This window comes from Homalodisca vitripennis, chromosome 4 (assembly GCF_021130785.1).
Source record: "Homalodisca vitripennis isolate AUS2020 chromosome 4, UT_GWSS_2.1, whole genome shotgun sequence".
Classification (NCBI taxonomy): domain Eukaryota; kingdom Metazoa; phylum Arthropoda; class Insecta; order Hemiptera; family Cicadellidae; genus Homalodisca; species Homalodisca vitripennis.
Window position 1 is genome coordinate 160,036,554 of NC_060210.1, and position 23,832 is coordinate 160,060,385.

The window sequence follows — 23,832 nt, forward strand, 5'->3', positions numbered from 1 at the left end:
TGCCACTGATTATTGGTAAAGTGACTATCCGTGCTTATTACCCACTTGTATAAATCTCTTCAACTGCCGCACATCCTGTCTGCAGACCCTGACTGATAATAGACCGCGTGTGCCATGTGGCACTGACTATTGGTGAGGAGAGACTATCCGTACTATTACCCACTTGTGTAAATCTCTTCAACTGACACATCCTGTCTGCAGACCCTGACTGACAATAGACCGCGTGTGCCATGTGTCACTGACGATTGGCGAGGAGAGACTATCCGTGCTATTACCCACTTGTGTAAATCTCTTCAACTGACACATCCTGTCTGCAGACCCTGACTGACAATAGACCGCGTGTGCCATGTGTCACTGACGATTGGCGAGGAGAGACTATCCGTGCTATTACCCACTTGTGTAAATCTCTTCAACTGCGGCACATCCTGTCTGCAGACCCTGACTGACAATAGACCGCGTGTGCCATGTGTCACTGACGATTGGCGAGGAGAGACTATCCGTGCTATTACCCACTTGTGTAAATCTCTTCAACTGACACATCCTGTCTGCAGACCCTGACTGGCAATAGACCGCGTGTGCCATGTGTCACTGACGATTGGCGAGGAGAGACTATCCGTGCTATTACCCACTTGTGTAAATCTCTTCAACTGACACATCCTGTCTGCAGACCCTGACTGACAATAGACCGCGTGTGCCATGTGTCACTGACGATTGGCGAGGAGAGACTATCCGTGCTATTACCCACTTGTGTAAATCTCTTCAACTGACACATCCTGTCTGCAGACCCTGACTGACAATAGACCGCGTGTGCCATGTGTCACTGACGATTGGCGAGGAGAGACTATCCGTGCTATTGCTCACTTGTGTAAATCTCTTCCACTGCTGCACATTCTGTCTGCAGACCCTGACTGACAATAGACCGCGTGTGCCATGTGCCACTGATTATTGGTAAAGTGACTATCCGTGCTTATTACCCACTTGTGTAAATCTCTTCAACTGCCGCACATCCTGTCTGCAGACCCTGACTGACAATAGACCGCGTGTGCCATGTGGCACTGACGATTGGCGAGGAGAGACTATCCGTGCTATTACCCACTTGTGTAAATCTCTTCAACTGACACATCCTGTCTGCAGACCCTGACTGACAATAGACCGCGTGTGCCATGTGTCACTGACGATTGGCGAGGAGAGACTATCCGTGCTATTACCCACTTGTGTAAATCTCTTCAACTGTCACACATCCTGTCTGCAGACCCTGACTGACAATAGACCGCGTGTGCCATGTGTCACTGACGATTGGCGAGGAGAGACTATCCGTGCTATTACCCACTTGTGTAAATCTCTTCAACTGACACATCCTGTCTGCAGACCCTGACTGGCAATAGACCGCGTGTGCCATGTGTCACTGACGATTGGCGAGGAGAGACTATCCGTGCTATTACCCACTTGTGTAAATCTCTTCAACTGACACATCCTGTCTGCAGACCCTGACTGACAATAAACCGCGTGTGCCATGTGTCACTGACGATTGGCGAGGAGAGACTCTCCGTGCTATTACCCACTTGTGTAAATCTCTTCAACTTTCACACATCCTGTCTGCAGACCCTGACTGACAATAGACCGCGTGTGCCATGTGTCACTGACGATTGGCGAGGAGAGACTATCCGTGCTATTACCCACTTGTGTAAATCTCTTCAACTGACACATCCTGTCTGCAGACCCTGACTGGCAATAGACTGCGTGTGCCATGTGTCACTGACGATTGGCGAGGAGAGACTATCCGTGCTATTACCCACTTGTGTAAATCTCTTCAACTGACACATCCTGTCTGCAGACCCTGACTGACAATAAACCGCGTGTGCCATGTGTCACTGACGATTGGCGAGGAAAGACTCTCCGTGCTATTACCCACTTGTGTAAATCTCTTCAACTTTCACACATCCTGTCTGCAGACCCTGACTGACAATAGACCGCGTGTGCCATGTGTCACTGACGATTAGAGAGGAGAGACTATCCGTGCTATTACCCACTTGTGTAAATCTCTTCAACTGTCGCACATCCTGTCTGCAGTCTCTGACTGACAATAGGCTGCGAGCCAGATTTTAGAATAAGCTATGAGCCGTTATGCACTCGATATTATAGTTTTAACAAATAGTGACTGTGGCGGGGAGGGGGTAGTTAGTTATACACCAACACGCAGGCAGAACCCCCTTCCTCCATACACACACAAGAGCAGGGGATTAGTTACCTAGTGCACTTCCCCAATCAAACACAGACTGTTGTTATTTGTATTGTTATCCTAAAGTGATTAGTATAAAGATATGGATTGTAAACGTTATAACATGAAAAATTACAAGAACGGAGTATATTTTCCCGTAGTGGACAGAGAGTAAGGCCCCATTTTGTTCCTTAAAAAGTTCTTGACCCATTTCATTGTTGAGATCGACCTTTCTGCAGTAAATGTTAGTAATATTTATGTAAAATAATAATAATCGTTCGTGAAAATTTAGGGGGGGTCCCGGACCCCTTGGATCTCCTCGCTGGCTATGTCCTAGAAAAATTATACAAAACAACGTATAATACACTGAAATTGTCACATGAACATGAAATGAAAAACATGGCACATGAAAAAACATTGCTTAGTCTCGGGTCTAAGACGTCAGACACCCGGTACGGAAAACGGTAGGTGCTGTGCTAGCCTCTAACCCTCTGCTCTCGTGAGTGTGGTGGTGCGTGTGTGCGAGGCAACTTACCCTTATCCGCAACCCCTAATTACTATTAATGTAGCAGTATAACTTTTGCATAACACATTCTCTAGTGTTAAAATTGTCTTGTGGTTCATTCGGTTTTATACTATAATATATAAATTGGGAGAAAAATCGTTTGTGTGTAATAATAATAGTATATATTTAATGAAATTTATCGATATTTCTTAGCAAGGAAAGTTAAAATTGTCATGATGCAAAACTCAAGGGCTCAAAATAAGAAAAATATTTTGGTGATGCCGATAAAAATGGCTGGCGGATAATAGAGTTCCTAAAATGTATCGTGCCGGGTGCGATATAAATACAGCATGTCAGGGGATGCCGTGGCGAGGGCGGGGGTGGAGGGTCGGATGAGTCACCGTCAAATCATTACCCAGGCGCTTGCGCTCGTCTCCCCACCCCACCCCACCCCCGCTTTACCTACAATACTGTACTGCTCGTGTTCAGGTATTTCGGTCAGCTCCCCCTCCCACCAGGGTAAGTTTAGATTCCCTTCTCTTGCATTGTACATACACCATTACTTTACCACTATTATTACAGAAAAAATAGCATTGACAACACATGGACTTTAATTATTACAGATCACAGACATGTATTACTATTTGCACAGAACATTATGTTAACATCACTTTATATATTTTAACAGATGTCTAGATATCAACTTACATAACAGTTTCAAACTGGGTAACGTACTCTGCGTATTTTATTAGTATTAAAACTGTCTAAGATAGGGTAAGCATAATAAAATGTAATATAAATAAAAATGAGTTTGAGATAAACATGAGTGTGAGGTAAACATGTATTCATAAATTTGTAATAGTTGTACTCTTGGTGTTCTTGTAACATTATAAGACCATAATCGTCGTTTAAGTGGAAAAGAACAGGTGTTGGCTACACCTAACTCGTAGTATTAAATACGTACATTTTCTATGTTTTGTTACAGTTTTATATGCCTATGCGATTCCGCAGCGATATAAAGACATTATCATGTGATACGATGTGCGGCTTTGGTTATAAAATCCAACAAAGAGGTCGTGCTCCACTCAAAACACTTTGTCGTATTTCAATTATTTTCATTTGAGAAGATATCAAATTGCCTGAAAAGCTAAATAAAATAATGCAGAGTGAAATTTTACCAACCTTAGAAGTTTACATCCTATTTTGTTTAAAAAATCTTTAATCTTATCTCTATACAAAATGAAAGCCGTTTGAATATGAAATTAATATGGGATTTGTAAATCAAATAGCACTATTTATTTCCCTTAATTGCTACTTTAATTCAAACAAACCAACATAATCGAGATTTATTTACTAGACAACTGAAGTTGAAGTATTTTTTTCAATACCGTTTCTTGTTTTGAAATGACGAATGAGGTATAACTCAAGATTTTGAAATAGTAACATCCATCGTGCAGTGCATTATATAAAAGACCATTAAAACCAAATCCAACGTCGCGTCGGTACAAAATGTGTTTCCATGTTCTAATGAAAAGTTACACGCGATTTTGTTTTAATTGGTTTTTGTTTGGTTTTGTGTTTAGTTTTTATTTGATGGGTTTCAATGTTGTCTTAACAATGTTAGCTTGTCCTCACAAATCTGATCTTACCAAAGAGGTAGAACATAAAGAATAAAATCAAAAATAAGAACAAAACAAACTAAAGGTTTTTGTGAACACTTAACAAACATTTATATTTTATTTTCTCTATAAAAGACATTATAGGGAAATAGTTATACAGTTTACTTCTGCCTTATCGAGAAAGCCAGGGAGCGCGGGTAGCGCGGTTGATAACACAGAGAATGCAAGCAGTCTGCGGTTGTAACTATGCAGTAGTAACACTTATCATTCAAACGTCATCAGAACTACAGCACAGTGAACATAAAAATGGTAAACTATGAGAATTATTTACTGTATGGGTTGTACATAAGCTAATATAAATATTATCCTCATTTATATGGACATGATTAAACTTAAATTTTAATAAATAATTATAAAACTGACATTTCCGTGTTGGTATTTGTTTTATTATTAACTATTTTTTATGTCGTACTAATTGTGGACTGAATAAATTCTTAGTACAACATATTTACCTATAAAGATTTGAATAAGTCATTGAGTTTAAGTAATCTTACTTATTTATTTCAAACAATAAGGATCTGAAGTAAGTGAATATATCTCTTATTTGATTATGTAGCAGGTATACTTTTAATACGACATAACTTACCAGGAACAATAAGGAACTGAAGTAAATGAATATATCTCTTATTTGATTATGTAGCAGGAGTCAGTTTAATACGACATAACTTACCAGGGACAATAAGGAGCTGAAGTAAGTGAATATATCTCTTATTTGATTATGTAGCAGGAGTCAGTTTAATACGACATAACTTACCAGGGACAATAAGGAGCTGAAGTAAGTGAATATATCTCTTATTTGATTATGTAGCAGGAGTCAGTTTAATACGACATAACTTACCAGGAACAATAAGGAGCTGAAGTAAGTGAATATATCTTTTATTTGATTATGTAGCAGGAGTCAGTTTAATACGACATAACTTACCAGGGACAATAAGGAGCTGAAGTAAGTGAATATATCTCTTATTTGATTATGTAGCAGGAGTCAGTTTAATACGACATAACTTACCAGGGACAATAAGGAGCTGAAGTAAGTGAATATATCTCTTATTTGATTATGTAGCAGGAGTCGGTTTAATACGACATAACTTACCAGGAATAATAAGGAGCTGAAGTAAGTGATCATAGCTCTTATTTCATTATGTACACAATATCAGCAAAATATTTAATGTTAACAGAACATTATAGGCAAGTTACTTAGTATAGTAATAATGTACAGTATTTATTTAGAATTAATCGGAATGCAACGGATTGGAAAATATTAGGATTTTATACAAATTTGTTATTAACTTCCTATAGTTTAGTTTATTGTTTATTCCTGAACTTTATTGTACTAAAGTTCAATATCTTTGGCTTCACACAGTAGAATCAAGTGTAGGAAATGAAATATAATAATGAAATGAATCATCCATACTGATTTAATGATGTAGTAGAAAATGTAAAACAAGGAAAATGAGACTAGCTGGACACGTAATAAGAAGAGAACAAAGCTCGTTTTTAAAGGAAACAGGATTTGGAAAACCCGAAGTAAGTAGACCGACATGAAAACCCAAACGAATATGGAGGGGCAAAGCCTAGTCAGAGCTCTGGCAGGAAGGAAGGAGAGCGATAGTTGGCAATGGAAGTGATGTTATAAGGATAACACTAACATTGAAGATAAGTGATATAAAAAACAATAAAACAATCCTGTAATAATAAATGTATTTCGCTTTAACAGACCTGCACTGATTTGTTGAGTTAGTTTTAATATATCCTTAAAAATAACTATTAAATAACACATTCAATTTAATAGGCCCTACTATACAAACATCCGCCATTTCTTTTTCTTTTTGTTTAGCCATACAACGTTCAAGTTATTGTTTCAGTCAAGAGCTGTAATTATAAGTGCAAATTAAAACTTATGCATTGTTTACTGACATTTATTTGCCATCGCTCTAATAAGATGGGAATCAGGAGTTAACACAATCAATAGTTTCAGGTTTTTTCTGTACATAATTTCCAAGTTCGAGCCCCTCAAACACAGCAGAGATTACAGAAATGTTTGGGTAACCACGATCACAAAGAACTCAAGGATTTAGACGTAAACCAAAGTCATAACGTAAAAGGAAATTCATTTAATGCTAATTTGTGTCTATGCTGTATTCTAATTATGAACAAGCCGCAACATCTTTGTAGGTTTATTTTACTCTTATATTTGTTATTTTTAAATCACTAATGGATCATGTGTTAATTTGGATTATTATGTTAAATAATGATCCAAAATTTCAATGCTTTCAGGTAAATTGAAAAATATCACTAAATAGCCAAAAACATATTCTACATCGATAATGATATATCAACAGCGTAGACCATGTTGATATACAGACCATTTATATATAAGTATTATTGTACTTATCTATAAATATTTTACCGTGTAAAATAAAAAAATATAGAATTTTTACGTAATAGTGAATTACTTGAATTTTCCCCTTCAAACTGATTGTCCTTCAAAATTTCTCCCTTTAAATTACCTTTTATTACAAAGCGTTAAAAGTAGAGGAATGAAAAAAATAGATATCGCTGTCTTCCCCAACCAAAATGGCGGTCAGTCTAAATCGTATTGAAGGATTATAAACTATCAACTTCAAGTTTGTGCATTACTTTGTTATAGACTCATGATTTTTAACACATTACCGCTAATTTACTACCACAAATGTACTTTTTACTTATAAATCGTATTTTTTTAATTTTTATTACATTTTAAATTAGGATGATGTTTGAAATTATTTTGTTATACTCTAAACACTCTAACCTGCAAACCTGTTTGCTTCAAATGTTGCAAACGATACAAAGTAGTTTGGAATCATTCCCGTACAACTCTCAGACTATTTAAGTATTTTATATTAAATATTTTTTATTGGAGTCGTAAATGAATATATCATATGTCATTCCCTGAAACTGTAACTCATGTACATACTGTAGAATTTCACATTTTTATTTAGGTCTAATTAACAATTTATAATTTTCTTACTTTACATGTCTGTAATTTCATGTAGAATGATTTACCTTTTCTGTAAGTTATCTTAAACAGCTGTAAATTTAACATAACCAAATCTTTTCTAAGCCCAAAATCATTGCACACAATTGAATTCTGTTTCTTAAGTTGTTCTATACAATATTTTCTTGTAGTCATAAAATCTACTTACTGATCGTATTGAAAGCTTGATAAATATTTATTTATATGCCATTTTAATTCCATTTTTATCGTGTTTTAATTCAGTGAAACAAAAAATCAGTAACACCAGTTTCACTAAACGATGGCAAATGTCCGGAAAAATCCAGTTTCCTTCACAATTCTTCCATCGTCAAAAATAAACTTCAAACAAAGAAGTGTTTTAATTGTGGTAAAGAACTCTGGATTTTTTTAACGTTCATTGTAAGAATTTAGAAAATATGAATGACTAGATGTTACAATGGTTAGTGGTCTTTATTAGATACCAACCAGGACATCTGACAGCTTTGAAGACTTCGCCTTTTATGGAAATACCACCCAATGCTTCGTGCAGTGTAAGGTACAAATTATTGTAATACAAGGTGCTAAGTGCTGTTTCTAAAGACTCCAAGTTCAAACTCACCAGGATGACTGTTTCGAGTGCTATGCGCGTATATCCGCGATACGTCATCACATGATGACAAACACTATAGTACAAGTGACGGTTGAGTGTGTGTGAGAGTCACAACACTCGTATATAACTTTTAAAATCACATTACTAGGTGATGACATTTCTCCAGGAACTCTCTACCGGTACTTGGAGTCACCGGCAACCCGGGAATGTCAAGGTCACACAGGTTTTGTCCCATTGAGTCAACGTTATTTTGGGAAATTATTAACGCGGTTTTATTTCCAGGATTCAGAAATAAGAAGATAAATGTGTAATCTTCATACGTGGCTTGCTACTAACATAATCATATGAATTAAGTAAAATTTCGATGAAATATGAAGTTTGTATTATGAAATCGCTTTTTTAATTTAAGTTAAACGGTTACCAATTTTTATTTTGTTAACTGTCTATTATGCTTTTACTAATTTTCCATCGCCGAGTAATATTCTGGGATTTGAACAAGAGCAGTTCGATTTTCTTCGTGGTACTTTGAGATTAGTTGTCTAAATCTCGTAATTAGAATACAAATTTAACTATCACCTAAAATTTTATATTATATATAATTTATTCAATGATTGATCTAGTTTCATCCGTGTATCTAACTGTCCTCACCTACTTGGGTTTTGTTATTACATTCGTCTTCGAAACTATATTTAGAAAGAATATGTAAATATCCTAATAGAATTCTGAAGATATTTCTTATTTGTACTGCTGGTCCTAACACACAATAAGGGCATTGGAACTCAGACTTCAGTTGAAACGTATGGTTGTGTATTACTTATAGTGACTGTTTCACAATCACTTCCAAGGGTATGATAATCCTAACATCTACCTCGGTGATGAAGTTGCAGTTTGTTGTGCAAACAAAAAGGACGAAGCTTAACCTCCGAGGTCTGAGGACCAGGTCATCGGTGCAATAGGCAGTAGTTGAGGTAACAATAGCGTGCGTCATCTTGACAATTACAATTACAACAAGTAAAAGTGTGTCAGTCCGAGCGTGAGTCACCAGGCACTGAGGTCGCCAGAGGTTGACTTTGCTGTCGCGTGCAGCACCATACACGTGAACTCGGGATGTTCCCAAGTTCAAGAATTACAATCCTTCATGTCAAGAGTTTCACGGAAAACTCAAGTATGTCATCAAATTCTAGCGCTTCTATTTCAACTTGTTCGTTCTGAAATGTACATCGGTTTGCTAGAGTCTAACTTTAGTTATATTCGCCATGATCACTCTCGCACTGGTTTAATATTTCGGTAATGAAAAAGATGTCACTCGTTGCTACCTTTAGTAGCAACAACATTTTGAATCCTCCACGGCAGGAGGCTAAAGGTGATATTCGTCTTGGCAGCTGCCACTTCATTAGCATAGTACCTATTGTTTGTTGACTACTAAAGCTTTGATTATGTACCAGTCTACGAGAAGATATTGCATTCGATGCTCAAATCTATTCCACTTGAAACATCGTGTTTGTGCGCTACCTGGCGGCAAAAGAAGGAAACAACGATTGTAAGTGTATTACACAACACTATTAAACACAGATTATATTAAAGTGTGACAGTAATTAAAAGTACTCAACAATTTAAATTTAATCCATAAAATTATGTGATAACTACAAGATTAAAATGGATTAAAACTCTGAACAAAAGATTTAGTTTTCCAGCGCTATCTATGCTTTAAAGAATACATAGTTTTACCGAACAAAGTTGTAATTATACATTTAAAAGACATGTTTTGAATAAAATTTTACTTAAGGTAACTTGCTCTTTTTACATTTAAAACACGTCACTCCTTTCAGTTTTTTCCTATAAATACTGTAAAAAATAATGGACTTTTGAATATGCTCTTCAGCGATATTGTTGTGGGCCTGATTTTAAGATACCACAATATTATTACATTTAAAATCCCCATTCCCTCGTACAAGTACTCATAAAACCACTTCACACGTTTTCAATTTCACTTATCTTTACCGAACAAAGTTGCTGCTACATAATCCTCTGGAAAATAAAATACATGGTAGCAGAGGCAGGAGTAGGGGCAAATACTGCAGCAATACTTATAGAAAGATGTGTCAGATGTATGCCTGCTATAAAAAGTGTAAAAAACAAAGTTCTTGAATTATTTTTGGAAACTAATTAAAAATAATCTATATCAATTGTGTTAATTCGTTCATATGTAAAGTTATCATTGTACTAATTTCCCCAAGTTTTAAATATTGGTAACTTCATTGATTGAGGGTTTATGTTTTAGTTTTGAGTTAAATATTACAGTTCGAAGTCAATCAATTTTTAATTAGGCTATGTTTTTTTGAACTGTACTTATTTATAGGCATTACATAAAGTCCGGTATTGATGATTAACGATCAATGTGAGAGCTTACATGCGATTAAGGACGGGGCTCCTGGATGTGGCGAGGGTGAGAGACCGTCTCTGGGGACGAGTCGCGGAGTGAGGGGTTTGCAATCCGAGTATTTATTGCTAAAGTATTAGAGAATAAAATTAGCCATAACGCCAGAAGCTGTTGTTTGACAGTAGGGAAGGGATTGGAGGGGATGATCAAGGGTTCTGGGCTGTTAGTCAGCCTATTGAGTGTTGTGTGCGTGTGTGTGTGCGTGTGGATGCGAGTGTTGTGTAGTTTGTGTGGTCACGCGCATGTTCCCTAAACGAGTGTGACGGAATAAATAGATTCTCAGCTGGGAGTCCAATCACATCAAACATGTCTTCCCTCTATCCTTGCATCACAGTAGACCATAATCTCTAGATCACAAAATTATGTTGATACAACTAAAAAAACTATTGATATAACTCCTTCATTTTAAAATTAGATAGATAGATTTAGATAGTGAAGCATTTAAAAAACAAATATATTTGAGCATTAAAGAATAATTGAAGAGTACTTTTATTGTCTATGATCTTGGCTGTACGGTACCGAATGCTTTAAGCAATCTGCTTAAATCTTCGAACGGAGGAGTTGACGGGAAAGTTGAAATGAATTTATACCCTTCCTCCATAAACATGAGGAGCCCAGAAAAATTATTTTCAACTGGCTTGATACAAAGCATATTACAAGACCATAGATTTTAAGAATTTAGTATCAAATTTATTACAAACAATTGTGTAAATTAATACACATTTCAACACCATTTAACAAATTTCTATAATGTTATCGGTTTTCAGCTTTGAATTCCAAATTTCCTGGAAACAGAAGGTTTTTACTAATCCGCTATATGTTAATGAAAAATATACCTTGTAATCATAAAAACGATAATAGAATGTCAGATTTTGTCTGAATCTGTTAAAGATTGACCGAGCTATTACCATTTCTTAGAGGTAATCCTGATACTGTATAGAATTACCAAAAACTTTACATGTTTTTGAATACTGGTAACAATGTAATTCATCCTGGCACTATTTTTTAATATTATCACTAATTAGTTTGTGTTTTGATTTAAAAGATATTGCTATTTGCAACATTGCTTATTTTGTAATGGTTGTATTAATTTTTTAAATAGGAAAATCTAAGAAAATTGATGTTTTAGCTTGTCTAAAACACATAGTCATAGTTGTTAAAAATGAAACTATTTACCAAGATGATTGATCTGAATTAGAAATCTCTTTTTTGGTGTAGAACTGAAATGAAAATGTTACCTCTGTTATCCAAGCGATATAATCTATCACAATGATACTTTTAAAGATAAGGAAAATGTAATAATTCGTATTAGAGATTAGAGATGTAGCCTCAAAAAGTGTTTGATAAAATTATATGCAATAATAAACCTTTTTAACACTTTTGATACATTTTTTTATTTCGTACTACGTACATTTCAAATTCCAAGAATTCCTCTTCAAGCTATTACAAAGGTGTCGTTGGTTTTGTAATTACATTAACAATCTGTTATTACTTTTTGACGTATTACTAAAGATTTGTTGATACTGAAAGTCGAAAACTGTCTTTATTATTCTAACTGGCAATAGCATAGCACGATACCGATCGTTCCTTTAGACAATCACAAACTTAAAGACTTATTATTTGAACCAGAGCTTTACCTAAACAGTTCTAATATAAACATAGTTTTTCTTCAAAACACATTCAGACTGTTAAAAGATAAAAATATAGAATTTTGGACTTTTTATTTGATTTGATTTCTTTTTTAGATACCCTGAGGCCTGAACAAATTTCTTAAATATTGGCCTCTTGTTATAGGGCAGTCTGTATACGAACGTAATGAGTATATATTTAAGGTTCTTTGTTACTGTACTTGCAGAAACTATTATGCGATAGTTTTACTTATATGAATGTTTTTCTCCGAATGTTTTGCTTCGCGTAGCAGAAGTAAATATGTTTATTAGGTGAAATTAGCTTATCGCTATATAGATAGTGTGACATGGCATCTCATTAACCTGTTTATGCGTGTTGTTAAATAGGTGACGAGGATAACAGAAGCTAACCTAACTTACTTTCCCTTTTCCTATCTACGAAGCTATCCTTTTCTAAAGAAGACTCCCTCTGTTTGTTATAACTAAAGAAAAATATTTTTGTGGTAAATTTAATAAAATGAAAATTTCATTTTAACAATGGTTTATTATTTAGTTACACTAGAAGTGAAGTCCATCCCCGCAAAGGTCTCGCATCGAGTTTCCCAAAAATCTCGCCCATCAGATGGTCGCCATAAGAAGCTAACCTAACCTACCTTTACTTTTTCCTATTTACGGAGCTATCCTTTCTACACAAGTCTTCCTCAGTTTGTTATAACTAAGAGACTCGAATGGAGCCTTTCAACACCGCAGCTCTCACATGAAAAGTTTTATTCCTTACTTTATACTTACTTACGTAGTTGAATCCCGTTACAAAATAAAACTTCATTTTTATAAACAATCTAACAGTCAAGCCTTTGCCTTCATAAAATAGAGTTTGCTTAGAAGTATTATATTCTGAAAACTCGAAGAAAATAATAGATTCGAGTTGTTTTCATGATTATATACTGTATTTTCTAAGATTCATTTTTAGAAGTACAAAAAACGGGTTTCCCACCAACCCAAAACACTTGAGAACGGTTTTCAAATATTCTAATTAATTTTTATGTACACAGTTGTCAAAATCCGTAGATCTGGAATTTCATTTTCGACGTTTTAAAATGTAAATAAATATATGCAATGTTATACATAATTTTCTAGTCCTCTGTACGCCAAACGCTTGTGTAAAACAAAAGTTAAGTATATTTTTCATTTTTATATAGCCGAAAAAGTTGTAAAATATAAGATTTCACGTATTAAACCACATATAATGAGTACAGTTCTGAAAAAAAAAACAATTTCTTAAACAGTAAATTCTTTGTCTTCCATTTCACAGCTTTCGGCCGCCATTTGTAAACGAAACAAGACAGTTCAGTTTCGTTTACATAAAAGTACCTATGCATACATATGTTATATTAATTTGACAACCCCAGGAAAAAAGTCCAGACTTACTGCCGTAATCTGTATTTAAAAATGTATGAAAACAGTTTTAAAATTGTTTTCAAAGGGTAACTTGGGGGAACCGTTTAGGTCATCTTTCTACGGTAATCCATTCTATCATGGACATTATTGGGCAGAAAGCAATAATTTTAAGGTTTAAGATATAAAGGATATTGAAATGCTAATGCCGTTCTCATACGCACGACCTCCAGACCTACCAGCTGATGTGACCCAGACCCAGGTCAGCTGATCACCTGTTATAGACAACACAGTCGGTGCAATTTGACGATCACCTGGGGCCGAACGATGAGTCACTCTAAGACTGTGACTCATATCAAAGGAAGTACCACGTGACCTAACCTTGCCAGCCACTACCGATATAAGAGGCCTTGACCCCATCACGTCCTGTCCCGTCTACAATTGTTCTATCGATCCCACCCGCCATTCAAGATACTCTTTCGGCGATCATTTATTTAGAGTGTATCCAAATACATGCCTACCTCTAAATAAATATTTAAATAAGGTATACTACTGCTATTCTAATGAAACATTGATTATCTATTTATTACGTGTATTGTAAGGATCTTTCCTTTTATAAGCATACGTGGAATGTACTGATAAAGGAATTTTGTTTTGATTCTCATTCTGTAAATATAAAATAATCATGTTTACTATGCTTCACTAATACCTACGTTACAATATGTCCCAATGAAGGAACATACTGTGGGCAATGAAGCCCAAAGAACTTTCCTGCACTTGATTTGGAATCATTCACATAATAGTTTAGAAAATATTTAGATACTAATTTATATTAGTAGCATTTTATCAAACAAGCATACTCAAATTGGTTTACGATCCTATTAAACTTTTAATAAAAACCTATGTAGACGTACCTACAACTGGAAAAATCCAGTTAGTATTTCAGGGTACGTGTAGACCTACATTATATTAGACAGTATCTATCACCTACATCAGTTATATTAGTAAACTGTATTTATAAATTAAATGCTATTTGACAGAAACCTGATACATTATCTAGCAGAAATATTCCACGTGCCCTCTTGGGTATGTTCGAAATATTCTTAGTTCGAAACTAATAAAACCTACTCGTACAGTACATACATACAGTAAAGCTCTGATAATTCTGTATTGATGAATGTCAGTTTAATTTGGTAAGTACAAAAAAATTCAACGTATTAATACGTATATATTAACGTATTAATATGCAATTTGTGTATTTTAATTATAACCAGTAGACTAAACTTTCAGTGTTAATAGTTTTAACATTGTTGTTTTTAACATAATACTAATAAAAATGACGAAAAATATTCTTTGATGGCGAAATGCATTTCCCAACATACGTTTGCGTTGGTTTTATATTTGTTTAACTGACAAAACGCAGCGGTTTTATGTGAGAACCGCAGATAACAGTTGTCACGTTTCCTTACGCAATTTGTCGTAAATGGGTAGGTGGTGCAATACGTCAACTGGTAGAATATTTTTTTCTGAAGACTGAAAAAATATAATATCTTTTGACTACTCTAAGAAGAGTTATAAATATTGAAAGTAAATTGTTTTTTTAATCCTTAAGCAAGCGCAAGGAAATATAGCTGAAGACAGGAGTGTGATTTATTACAGTATATGAATTGTGTTTTTCCAGATTAAAACCTATGGAAACGAAATTTTGAGTAATTATACAATTAAAAGACATGTTTTCAATAAAGTTTTACTTCAGGAAACTTGCACTTTTTTACATTTAAAACACGTCACTCCTTTCAGTTATCTGTGTTTTTTTTTTCATATAAATACTGTAAAAAATAATGGACTTTTGAATATGCTCTTCAACGATATTGTTGTGGGCCTGATTTTAAGATACCACAATATTATTACATTTAAAATCCCCATTCTCTCGTACAAGTACTCATAAAATCACTTCACACGTTTTCAATTTCACTTATCTTTAGTGAAAACAGATTTTAGTCCGTAAAAGCAATTTTACATTTAATAAACAAACTAATTTTTTGTCGTAGAATTATACCAAAATTATCAGTTTAAAATGTTTAGTACGCATTTAAAATATACGATTTATGGTTTTTTTTATTTAAAAAATCTCAGGTTTTTGTACTTATTGTTTAAATATTTGAAAAGGTACACACTATAAAAGACGGAAAACAAAAGTTTCGCATTAATTATATCTTAAAATGATAAAAAATCCATTCATTGGGAACAAAACAAGGTTGTAAAAGTGTTTGAAATTCAACATTGTTCATTATGAGATAAAACTTAACGTCGTTGTAAAAGCTACAACATTGTTCTTTATGAGATAAAACTTAACGTCGTTCCACTACAGCCAGCTACGACTATAAAACTAAACAAAATTATCCAAATTAAAAACTAAAATGATATAAAAAGATATGATCAATAAAAATACGTTATACGTTACCTACATATTTTACAGATTTTTTATAATCTGTGGCAAAGGTCATTATCATTTCTAATTCAATAATTATGTGCTCCATATTTTATAATTTTCACTTCGTTTTAAGTCGGTGGGAGTTATATTTATATTGTATTATTTACTTCGTTGTTTTGTTCATGAGCCTATGAATCTTTAAAGGGACGACTAATCTGTAGTAATAGAAACATATTAATGAGTCTCTAGTCAGTTATTACCAGATAACATCTCACAGTGCCGACTGTCGGAAAATGTATTCTCGTGTTTTCTGTCTTCTACACATTCCCTTGGACAAGACTGGACAGTTTTTATTTGTGGATTTTCAGATGTTTTCATACGTAACTCTTGATGCGTATGCCAAGATCATTATTTTCATCTTAACAGCCAATTTGAGTTATGTCCTCTAAATCTCTGGTCATTAACACATTGTTAGTCTATGTATCTGTAGCCTATAACTAACAATACTTACCAACTTCACTACTACAAGCTACATTTCTTGAATTACGTTTGTAATTAATTGTCCATGTCTTTATTCTGTAACTGGATAATAAAACCAATTGTTCATCCAAATTATACTTTAAAGTATTTATGCATTGTTCTGCTCTGTAAATAGCCTATTAATAAACATATTGAACTGGGATTTTTAATTTGTGCGAAGTTATAATGTTTTACTGACAATTTATATTCGTTATATTGTGGTAGCCTCTTTAATTCCTTTATAACACATTTATGGAAGTATATAAACAAACAGCCGAGATGAAAACGTTAAGTCTTAATAAAAGCTTTATTTAAAATTTAAGCTACATTATATTTTATCTTATACTTTGATACAACCCTGTAAAATATACAGGATGTTTATAAAAGTCTTTAAAACGTCAAACAAACATAAAAGCTTTATTTTTCCACTTAGTTATAAAATTATAAAATTCAAACCAAAATATAGACAATTTTCTCATGTTTTGTGGCAAGAATTTTACCTAATTTCGATGTATTTCCCATTATATTTGCACACCGATAATCAGGCCTATATTCCAGTTCGACCCGAACACGATATAATATTTATGATCATCGATTTCAAGAAACGTTCCCCTGACTCTTTCTCTCAGTTCTTTGGTGGTTACCTAATAAGGTAACCTATAATAAGGTAATGCTAATAAGCATACACCCGATCACAAATTGGCAAACAAAAAATCATACGGGTTAATATCGGGAGACATGGCAAGCCAAGATATTGCCATATCACGGTCGATCGAACGGTTTGAGAATGTTTCATCTACAGAAACTTGAACAAAAACACTTCAAAGGGGAGAGGAGGGCTGTACGGAGCATCGCCGTTTTGAAAAATAACATTTCGCTTAAATTCGAGTTACGGAAGACCATAATATTCTCCACCTTATCAATTTTAATGTATCCATTGATTAAGTTTGTTGAAGAAAAATTTTTCCATCATAAGAAATTTCTACACCAAACGTTTAATTTTTCACTATTCCTGGATTGCTCTCATAACAATAAGACCCATATCCTAAAATGTTGCTTGTTTACATTGCGTGATAAATCAAATGTAGCCTTGTCAGAGAAAAATATTCTTTGTAGATCATTATCACCGTGGTTTAAGTTATCAAGCACAGTTACAACAAAACCACTCCAAACATTGTGCTGTGACACGAGCCATAATGATACTTAATTTTTGTTTTTGTTTACCAGGCAACAATATAACCCAATCAGCTGATTATACTCCCAACTGACTAAAGCTTGTTTATCCACTCTTTCAATGTTTTAGCGTTAGGAGACGTTTATTATTCATAAAACATGCCTGGAAGAACGTTAAAGCTGTAACATGTTTTATAAATACCCTGTACAATGTTAATATACGAAGAATACATTCTCTAAGAATAAAAATTTTGAATTCTTCATTCTCCGAATACAGATGCTGCACGGCCGTTTTATGGATAGAGACACTTTATATTTGGAACTCATACGGTAATTAAAATAACTAAATTGTGTATGAAGTGGAGACACAGCTAAAGTTTATGGCAAACACGTCCTTATGTATAAACGTAATTAAACCAAAGATATCAACGTTCAATTAACGCAACTCGGCAAAGAATCGGTTATCAGCTGTTATCAGAGAATAGTCGAGATATGACTGTCAGCTCAGGCCCTGCCATGTGTTGTGTAATGTCGCGCCTCCCACTAAGTCATGTTGTACAGTGTGGATGCTAGACTGCAACGCGCCGTCTCATTTCAGTCTAGGAGAGAGATCGATTTCTCGTTCACATCATTGATATACGTATTTTAAATGTATTATGCAGGCTATGTAGTTTAAAAATTGTCCACATATGATATTCGTCAATGTTTCAAAATGTTGGTTCTTAGGCTGACTCGACCGTGTGATGTCTAACATCTAAGTTTTCCTGTTCATACCGCAGCGACCACAATTACATGATATGTTTCGGCCTCGTTATTTTCTGTCAACAAAAGTGAATGTTAAACAGAAACTGCTAAAAATTAAGCATTCATTCAGCATCAAATAAGTACTTTCTGGTATTTTATTTCATTCAAAATAATAGTTTCTCGACTTGAAACGAAATGTTTGTCTACATATTTAATTTGTTTCATATGGTAATACACGGTGTATAATTTTATTTTATTTCATTTCATGTTTTTGGAAATTAAAAAATGTTCTAGTTTGATAAGGACAGCTGTTAACTGAACAGATATCACTGGTAAAAAATCATGGATTTCTCTCCAAACGAAAATAGTGTAATGCGAACATAAATAAATAAGATTTTAACAAAGGTACAATTTGGTAAATTCGTGGTAATATTTACTCACAATATTTTAATGAAAGCAATTTGAACATTTTCGCTGTACTTGTTAGTGCAATTCATTTGCCGTTGTGCTGTCACTTTTGTTCTTCGATACCAGATTTATTTAAAATTATCAAACAATGCCTGAACTTGTGTTTTAAATTGTTCTGAATACAAATCAAGACTCGTGGTACAGCATATACAACAAATAGCAACAATTTTCAAACCTATATCCCTAGCTGATTTAATTCTAGAGAAAAGTGTACAGAAAGATGAAAACTCCGCATTTTCTAGAAAGCTCCCAATACAAATAAAGTAGTTTTAATTTCAATTCAGTGCAAAAATCTTAAAATCGCATGTAGAAAATAATAATGATAATAAACGTAGTACTTGGACCGACTGCTAACACACAAGCCACACTGTTTAGACATTTTTACTCTGTGCAAAAACATAATGTGTTAAAAGTAAATTTAAATCTTACAATTACACATTTTTGATCTAAGGAATAATTTACTTTCTTATTCGATGTAATAAAGCCAATTCCCCATACTAAAAAGGGATGGGCACATTTTAACAGTATATTATGAAATATACCATGATATATTTCATTTGAGACAGCAAATTACAGTTTTCACATTTTTGAGTGGATTTAATTAACAATAGTTTTTTGGTCTTAGCAAGGAAACTAGAGGATCGAACTTGGTTTATTTTTATCAAGTTTTATATTTTTGTCCAGGCTTTTTTAATACGAGATAACAAGACAAAGGTTGTTCTATTTTTTAATATTGTTATTGGCGACAAATGAGTTAAGAGTAATGAAAAGTCCTCCTCCTCTAGGAGTCCATTGAAACACGACAGGGGCAACTAGACGCAGTGGGCTGCCGAATGAATCCAGACTGATTACTATGCTAAGAAGGATCGGTTCACCGACTACACTAAAGCTAGAGAAAAGTGTTGTGTGGCACATCTGTGGAGCAGTACGATAAGTTATCTGCAAGTAACCATTGAGAACCTCAGACAGGAAAAGGGAATTTTACACCTTTTCATGGCTTTAGATGCCGGTCTACAAGAGAACCTGTTTACCATGACGTGGAGAAGCAATTAAGAATTCAATGACTGCAGTAGAATTGAAAAGTTTTTCGTTAAAAGAACATTTCTAATAATCGTCGTCAATAAAGATCAGTGGTGCATCTTAATCGCAGTTCCTTATTACAGATACGAGTATACAATATAAAACATTAGACACAAAAATAATAAAAGTTTATCATAAATTTAAATTTCTTAAATATTATTAGAACAGAAAAGACAACAAAAAAGGAAATTTAATTGTAAATTTATGCTATTTAAAACCAATACCACACTTTAATGAAGGTGGCACCAAATTATAACTAGATCAAAAGTGAATGGATGTGAAAACAACAAACCCTTTGATGCAATACACAACGATTAAAAAATCCAGACAATGCACTGAATGCTGCCATTCAATTATTCTGCTGAAAAGGCAGAGATTAAATACCTGTATTTGTGATCATTAGTTTCGTATATATGTTTCAACTTCTTTAATTATTCTTAAAAAAAGTCCAATGCTATCGATTGTTTGGTGTGTGATATGGAAATATATATTCATAATGTCATTTGCTATTATTATGATGTACTGAACCGTGCAACTGTTTCATTTTGTGTAGAACATTAAACATGTACAATAGTTGGAGGGGCTTGCGATAAGGGGACATATACTGCAGATAAGTTTGAGAATGATTTTCTGCTTCAATATATGGTATAGGTTTTATACTATTTGGCGTATGGGTCAAAATTTGTTTGATATCGGCTTTAAATATATATTTCTGTTTTCAAATTGTAAATTATTTATTACCTTTTAGTTTCTTGTTTTTTGTTATAACACGTATAAATTTTATTTTAACATTTGTATTATGTATGGAGAATTAATGCCATTTGTACTAATTCTTACTTTAAGTATTGTTATTAACCATCACAGAAATATTGTACGTAACAATCTAAATTAACAGTGGACCCGTTCTTATTATCACGCCTAATCTTTACACATAGGAATGTCAATAAATTCCCCAAGATTACTTAACAACGTTTAATTTTTCAGTCATTTTAATAGTATTAACAAGTTTATTTTAAGTTCCATTTGGCATGATATTTGGTCTGGTTTCATTGACTAGTGACTGGCGAGTGAAGTGGCTACTGACTAGAAGCTTTGGCGGCGGGAAACATCATCTCGTGCAGCAGCTGCTGGACCCTCAGCTTGAACACGCTCTGGTCGTAGGCCGAGAGGCGTCGCATGTGCGCAACTGTGCTGCGCATGAACAGCTGGTTGGAGTCATCCTCTTCCTCCTGGTCTTTGGAGTGTCTGCTGGTCTGGTCCTCTTGAGACCCCTGCGTAGACTCTTCCGGCAGGAAATCAAATTCCTCGGGAAGATCCATTTCGTCTGGGTCCACCGGTTCTTTTTTCACCGCCACGTCCATGTCTACGAACTCGGTGATGGCAGGTGATTTGGCGGACTCGTGATCGGTCTTCACCTTACTGACGTCCACGTGAATCGGGTCCTGAGGAACAGCTCTGGTCGCGACCAGTTTAGGAACATTTGAGGAGTCAGCCGTGTTGGTCTGGTTGGGCTGTACTATACCCAGAGTAGGTAGAGTCACGTTGGGCTGAACTATACCGATGCCGACTCTGTTGGTGTTGAAGATGATGCCACCGCTATATATCCCTCCGGCAAGAGTCAAGGTGCCGGTACCGTTTTGAACTTTGTTTACCGGACAATGTGGACTGTGGGTCTTGACTTGATTTGCCGGAGAAGACGCCATTTTTGTCGGCGTAGGATCAGGCAGATCCTCCCTGGAACAGTGAAGTACGGTGTTACTAAACATCTATAAATGTAACTTCATAACATCACAAGTTAATTAGGGTTTCATTTTCCATCAAAACAGGATTTTTAAATACATCACGTATTGTTTCAACATTATCAGTAACCACATAATCTTCTCGATGGCTGGCTTTCTTTATCTTTAATCTTAAATATATCGGTAACATAAATTGAATCCTATTACTATTTTAGTGTAAATAAATTGAGTGCTATTAGTAAATTATTAACGCAAAATATGTGAATTATTTTTATTATGTTTTTATTATGATGTAACATTTCATTTTCCAATAAATTTCATTCCATGGTATCGTTTTTTCTCTAAATCCATTTGGAGATTTTGTAGGAATTATTAAAGTCTATGCAAAGACCTCATACGAAAAGCAAAGCTTGTTACATCGGCTAAATGAAATATTGTCAACTAACTTCTCTATGACGTAGCGCTTGATGAAGCTCATACTCTCGGCCCAGGGCCAGCCGCTGCGGCGCTTCACATTGTTGGTGGCCTCAGTCCTCACGTGGCGGCGATACGTTCCTCGCAGACAGTTCCACTTGTCCCGACATTGAATATCTAAACAAACAGTTCTCGTCATTAGTTACTAGTTGTTACTATAGTTCTCGGCCCAGGGCCAGCCGCTGCGGCGCTTCACATTGTTGGTGGCCTCAGTCCTCACGTGGCGGCGATACGTTCCTCGCAGACAGTTCCACTTGTCCCGACATTGAATATCTAAACAAACAGTTCTCGTCATTAGTTACTAGTTGTTACTATAGTTCTCGGCCCAGGGCCAGCCGCTGCGGCGCTTCACATTGTTGGTGGCCTCAGTCCTCACGTGGCGGCGATACGTTCCTCGCAGACAGTTCCTCTTGTCCCGACATTGAATATCTAAACAAACAGTTCTCGTCATTAGTTACTAGTTGTTACTGTAGTTCTCGGCCCAGGGACCAGCCGCTGCGGCGCCTTTCACATTGTTGGTGGCCTCAGTCCTCACGTGGCGGCGATACGTTTCCTCGCAGACAGTTTCACTTGTCCCGACATTGAATATCTAAACAAACAGTTCTCGTCGTTAGTTACTAGTTGTTACTGTAGTTCTCGGCCCAGGACCAGCCGCTGCGGCGCCTCACATTGTTGGTGGCCTCAGTCCTCACGTGGCGGCGATACGTTCCTCGCAGACAGTTTCCACTTGTCCCGACATTGAATATCTAAACAAAACAGTTCTCGTCAATAGTTACTAGTTGTTACTGTAGTTCTCGGCCCAGGACCAGCCGCTGCGGCGCCTCACATTGTTGGTGGCCTCAGTCCTCACGTGGGCGGCGATACGTTCCTCGCAGACAGTTCCACTTGTCCCGACATTGAATATCTAAACAAACAGTTCTCGTCATTAGTTACTAGTTGTTACTGTAGTTCTCGGCCCAGGACCAGCCGCTGCGGCGCCTCACATTGTTGGTGGCCTCAGTCCTCACGTGGCGGCGATACGTTCCTCGCAGGGACAGTTCCACTTGTCCCGACATTGAATATCTAAACAAACAGTTCTCGTCATTAGTTACTAGTTGTTACTATAGTTCTCGGCCCAGGCCAGCCGCTGCGGCGCTTCACATTGTTGGGTGGCCTCAGTCCTCACGTGGCGGCGATACGTTCCTCGCAGACAGTTCCACTTGTCCCGACATTGAATATCTAAACAAACAGTTTCTCGTCATTAGTTACTAGTTGTTACTATAGTTCTCGGCCCAGGGCCCAGCCGCTGCGGCGCTTCACATTGTTGGTGCCTCAGTCCTCACGTGGCGGCCGATACGTTTCCTCGCAGACAGTTCCACTTGTCCCGACATTGAATATCTAAACAAACAGTTCTCGTCATTAGTTACTAGTTGTTACTGTAGTTCTCGGCCCAGGCCCAGCCGCTGCGGCGCCTCACATTGTTGGTGGCCTCAGTCCTCACGTGGCGGCGATACGTTCCTCGCAGACAGTTCCACTTTGTCCCGACATTGAATATCAAACAAACAGTTCTCGTCATTAGTTACTAGTTGTTACTGTAGTTCTCGGCCCAGGGCCAGCCGCTGCGGCGCCTCACATTGTTGGTGGCCTCAGTCCTCACGTGGTGGCGATACGTTCCTCACGCAGACAGTTCCACTTGTCCCGACATTGAATATCTAAACAAACAGTTCTCGTCATTAGTTACTAGTTGTTTACTGT

The 23,832-nt window shown here is 35.8% G+C and overlaps 2 protein-coding genes across 2 annotated transcripts in view; one reads left to right on the top strand and one right to left on the bottom strand.

Annotated features, from left to right (window-relative positions):
* Positions 1 to 3,180: 3,180 nt before the first annotated feature.
* Positions 3,181 to 23,832, top strand: part of LOC124360458 (dual specificity protein phosphatase 10-like) — a 145,101-nt gene continuing 124,449 nt past the window's right edge. Inside the window, exon 1 of the mRNA XM_046814108.1 lies at positions 3,181 to 3,242. The gene's annotated coding sequence lies outside the window, so the exon portion shown is untranslated. The remainder of the gene's footprint in view (positions 3,243 to 23,832) is intronic.
* Positions 20,844 to 22,452, bottom strand: LOC124360459. Its single transcript, XM_046814111.1, has 2 exons — positions 22,071 to 22,452; positions 20,844 to 21,619 (listed from the first exon to the last, which is right to left on the bottom strand). Exons 1-2 carry the CDS (start codon positions 22,235 to 22,237, stop codon positions 20,962 to 20,964), a joined length of 825 nt encoding a protein of 274 aa, XP_046670067.1. The 5' UTR covers positions 22,238 to 22,452; the 3' UTR covers positions 20,844 to 20,961.

Excerpts from the sequence above, each read along its gene's own strand:
- LOC124360459 (XM_046814111.1), bottom strand. The coding sequence starts at position 22,237 with ATGACGAGAACTGTTTGTTTAGATATTCAATGTCGGGACAAGTGGAAC. Across the intron at positions 21,620-22,070 it reads AAGCGCTACGTCATAGAGAA|GGAGGATCTGCCTGATCCTA; the intron begins GTTAGTTGACAA and ends TCACTGTTCCAG.